Below are 4854 nucleotides of genomic sequence, written 5' to 3' on the forward strand. Positions count from 1 at the left end.
GTGGAAACGAGCACGTCCGCTTCATCAGCAGCACGCCGCACCATTACTGCTGCCAGTGGACAATATCACAACACAGGTGGTAGTTAACAGTGTTTAAATCAAACTGACTGACTTTTTCAATTAGTGTGCAAGGACATAAAACAAAACACGAACGTAAAATGTTACCTTAAAGTGACAGTACACCTAAAAATACATTTTTAACCCAATGCATTGGGTTATTATGATTAAATTTTATTTTTCCCATTCTGGTAATACTATTGCTACTATTATTAGTACTACTATTAATTTTATAATTATGGCTGTGTAAATAAATAACATACATATTTTAAAAATATTGAAAATGCTTTATTTCTATTACATTTTAGTTCCAGACACTTAATAAAAGAATCACTAACAATGAGGAAACAGAACAAAGTCCAGACAGTTAAAAACTGTGCAAGCAGAAAATCATGTGTTGATTGAGCAGAATATGGAGCTCCGTGTGCTGTAGAGACTGCCCAGCAGCTGCAGCAGGCTTCACTCAGTGTCCACAATGTACAATACATTTTAACCACATCCAAACACTTCTAAAAGATGGTCTTGGATGGTGAAATAGCCATCAAAAACAAGTAAAAACCAAGACATGGGGAGGTAATCAGATTTACAAAAATATATATATATATATTATTGCGTTATAGCTTAAATTAACTTTATAACAGAAAAACAACAAACACATATTAATACAGCTGTTTTGTGTCAGTTAAATCAGTTCACTGTTGAAATTCAAATTTGTAACCCAACTGGTTGAGTTATTAATAAAAAAACCTAATAAAGGTTAAAAATAACCCAACAAAGCAGCAAATAAGTTTGGGTAAATTAAATAACTCAACGTTTTTTAGAGTGTATAGTTTTGAGCAAAATCAAGGCTTGTGATTTATTTATTTTTTAATGAATAATTTATACTAAATGTGCATTTTTATTATTAAGTATTTAATATCATCTTTAATAAAAGTAGTTTATCTCAGAATGGATTAAATCAAAATGTGATTGGACTGTTGGTTACAAGTCTAAATAAACTGTGCTAAGGGAGAAATTGCATCAAGTTCCAAAAAAGATAATTTACTCCCTTCAATCATTGATTTTCTTGTCGGCTTAGTCCCTTTAATAATCTGGGGTCACCACAGCGGAATGAACCGCCAATTTATCCAGCGTATGTTTTACACAGCGGATGCCCATCCAGCTGCAACCCGATTGCTGTGAGGTAATCGTGCTACCTTCTGAGCCACCGTGACGCCCTCATTTACTTCCTTAAGCCATCAAATCAGTAAAAAAAAATCTAGATTTTAACTTAAACTGGTCCTTGGTGAATCATAAAATGCAAGTCTGCTTTGAGGTTTGGTTAAAAAACATGAATTAAGATCCATGGCTCATGACAATATATTGAGGTAATTGGGTGAAATGGTGTCCTACAATAAATGGTGTCTATAGTGTCCGCAAATGCAGCAGCATGAATGGAGCACAAGCTCCCTGTGCAGTTGTCCTCGTCACTTGTTTATAGCTGAATTCACATTTATATTACATGAAGATCGCATGGTTTAAAAAAGTAATAACCAATGGTGAATAATGTACAAGAGCAATGGTCCTGTAGGCTCAGACACAACTTAGTTTGCACATAGGTAGGACCAGTACAGTTTAGAGATGCTCCCGTGTTACATGTTTAAATCAAATAACTGTTGCTTTTCTCTTCATTTGAACAAGTCTGGACATCTACAATAGATGACATCTACATCTATTTTCAACCTCAAAGATTAATACATTGTGCTGTAAATATTTTCTCTCTCTCTCTCTCTTTTGTACTGTTCTCTGTAAACCCTGAACATGTTTGTGTGTGAAAATCCCAAAAGATCAGCAGTTTCAGAAATATTCAAACCAGCCAAAACCATACCATCTTTAAAGTCAATTAAATCACTTTTCCAATGCTCTGTTTGACCTTCAGCTGATCAACTTGACTACTTCTAAATGTCTAAATGCATTGAGTAGAGCCTTGTTAATGCCAGAGGTCAGATGAGAATGCACAACACCTTGAGGCAGATGGGCTACAGCAGCAGAAGACAACATCCACTGCCACTCCTGTCAGCTAAGAACAGGAAACGGTGGCTACGATTTGCACAGGCTCACCAAAATTGGACAGTAGAATATTGGAAAAACGTTGCCTGGTCTTATGAGTCTCGATTTCTGCTGCCACATGCATCAACGGTTCAGGGTGGTGTAATGGTGTGGGGGATATTTTCTTGCCACACTGGCCCCGTTAGTACTAATATTTCCAGTACCTTGTTGAATTTATGCCATGAAGGATTAGGGCAGTTCTGAGGGCAATAGTGGTTTCCTAACAAAGGTGTACCTAATAATGTGGCCGGTGAGTGCATTGTGCAATTTCTGACGATACATTGGTGTGCATCATTTTGAGTTCATCAATCTGTGTTTAACAGACAAAGTCCGAGTAATTCATACACTATGGTATGCTGTGCTTAAAACAGTTGCTCAATATCCCTGATAAGACTCCTGGGTGCGGCTTTAGCCTATAAAGTCTTCAGAGAGATAACCAGCATTTCTCAAATATTTCACTCAGTCGCCCAAACGGTAAGCCTTCATTCTAATGTATCTTTTAGCGTTTGTAAAGCCTGTTTTGTTAATATTAGATTCATATTGATTTTCTATAGTGCTTGACCTGAGCATCGCGCAGCCATGCCATCCGAACTAGAGACCGCCATGGAGTCCCTCATCATGGTTTTCCACCGATATGCTGGAAAGGAGGGCAGGAGCGGCACCCTGACCCGACGGGAACTCCGAATACTAATGGAGAACGAGCTCTCTGGGTTCCTTAAGGTGAAGATCTTCTCGGAGATACTCGACTCTTATTTAAAAGCTTTTTTCTAAAGAGATACTGTAGTTCACTCAAAAATGAAAATCCTGTCATCATTTACTCAGCCTTCACTTATTTCAAACCTTTCAAATCGTTAGTTGAACACAAAAGAAGATATTTTGAAGAATGCTGAAAACCACTGACTTCCAGAGATTCTGTTTTTCCTACTATGGAAGTCCGTGGATGTCAGCATTCTTCAAAATATCTTCTCTTGTGTTCAACAGATGAAAGAAACTCGTAAATGTTTGGATCCAATCAGGGGTAAATATATAGAGAGTAAATTTTCATATTTTGGGTGAACTATATCTCAAGAAACAGACTCTTACATTTCTTCAACTTAGTTTAACCCTTCTCTTCCTGCAGTCTCAGAAGGATCCGACATTCGTCGACAGAATTATGAAAGATCTGGATGCCAATGGAGACGGCGAGGTTGACTTTGAGGAGTTTGTGTCTTTGGTCTTGGGTTTGTCCATCGCCTGCGAGGCTTGCTACAGGGTGGATTTAAGGAAGTCACAAAGCTGGAACCTTTGAGTTTGTGTATATGTGTGTGCTTGTTTGTGTGTGTGTGTGTGTGTGTGTGTTAGTATCGAATGAACGCCATAAAAACGTCTTTTGCTGCGAGGTTAAAGTACAGTGGGTGTGTTTGACGGGTCTTGACATTCTTTGGCCTACAAACAGTATTTTTTCTTGAGCTTGTCCTAAAAACAGAGGATGTTTTTATTTGAAATAAAGCTTTAATATTTGAAAGTCTTCATGTGTAGGGTTTTATTATTAAAGACAGAATTATTAGCCCTGCTGTCAACTATTTATTCCATTTCAAATATTTTTAACAGAGCAAGAAGATTTCTCTAATAGTTTTATAATGTTGTTTTAAGCTGTACATGAATATTCATACACGCAGTGTATTATTCATTATTCAGTGTGTTATTCTCTCTCTTTTCCTCATTAAAACTATAGTTAATGATTAATACAAAACCCAGCCTGCCTTCTTAGTAATTAGTGGAGTTAGAATGTAATAAAAATGTTTCTGACACAATAAACATTGTAATACAAAATAAAAATATATGTTAAAATCGGCATGAAGTGAGAGTTGTGATGGTGTTTTCTAATCCTATTATTGGTTTTATTTAAGTTAAATTGCTTCCTGAACAAGAAACAATGTATAGGACTGTATAATGTACAATTCTGTGTATTTTATGTGAGTGACAAAATTGCCCCAAAGAAATAGCTATATTCAAAATACTTGATGGTTTATTAATTCAGTCTTAACCCACTACATTTACCATGCTGTTACTGTTAAATGACTTTAGGGTGCCAGTTACATGTACACCTATTCAAAATCATCCTCTTCTGTGGCCTCATGGGGAAATATATATATATATATATATATATTGTAGTGCACTTCAGAATTTATCAGGATTATTTTTTCCATCACAGAACTCTACCATTTTTGTGATTTTTGAGTTATTTATTTTTAATTATGTGCGCAGAGACACATTCATTTGTTTTCTTTTTTAGTTACATAACATGTTGTCATTAGTCAAAGCAAGGAAAGCTCCAGAAACTATTTCTTGCTTATGTTTAAAGAAACCTGCAATTTCATTTTGTGGTATAATCCCGGTGGTGATGCTATTTTCTACTCACGTGTGTAATATACTCATGTTAAACTCAGTTTAACATCCATAATATTACATAATCCATATAATATCTACTAATACTACTTCTATTATTAGCGTACTAATGAAGATCAATTAAAAAGATTCAAATGAAAGGAATTAATAGTTCAGTCATAATATAATATATAGTTTGAAATAGATGGCTAAAGAAGATATAAAGAACAAACGCTGTCACTTGGGTAGTACCTTTTCAAAAGGTAAACTTTTGAACTTAAAAGGCCCACAAAGACCTTTTGGTTACCAATATGGACCTGTTAGGTATACAAAAATCCAAGT

General features: G+C 35.6%; 1 protein-coding gene across 1 annotated transcript; it reads left to right on the forward strand.

Annotated features, from left to right (window-relative positions):
- Positions 1–2590: 2590 nt before the first annotated feature.
- s100a10a (S100 calcium binding protein A10a) lies at positions 2591–3981 on the forward strand. The gene is made up of 3 exons (NM_001005961.2): positions 2591–2619; positions 2700–2865; positions 3266–3981. The coding sequence occupies exons 2-3, from the start codon at positions 2725–2727 to the stop codon at positions 3431–3433; spliced, it is 309 nt and encodes a 102-aa protein (NP_001005961.1). The 5' UTR covers positions 2591–2619; positions 2700–2724; the 3' UTR covers positions 3434–3981.
- Positions 3982–4854: the final 873 nt, after the last annotated feature.

The sequence above is a fragment of the Danio rerio genome, chromosome 19 (genome assembly GCF_049306965.1).
Source record: "Danio rerio strain Tuebingen ecotype United States chromosome 19, GRCz12tu, whole genome shotgun sequence".
NCBI classification, from domain to species: Eukaryota; Metazoa; Chordata; class Actinopteri; order Cypriniformes; family Danionidae; genus Danio; species Danio rerio.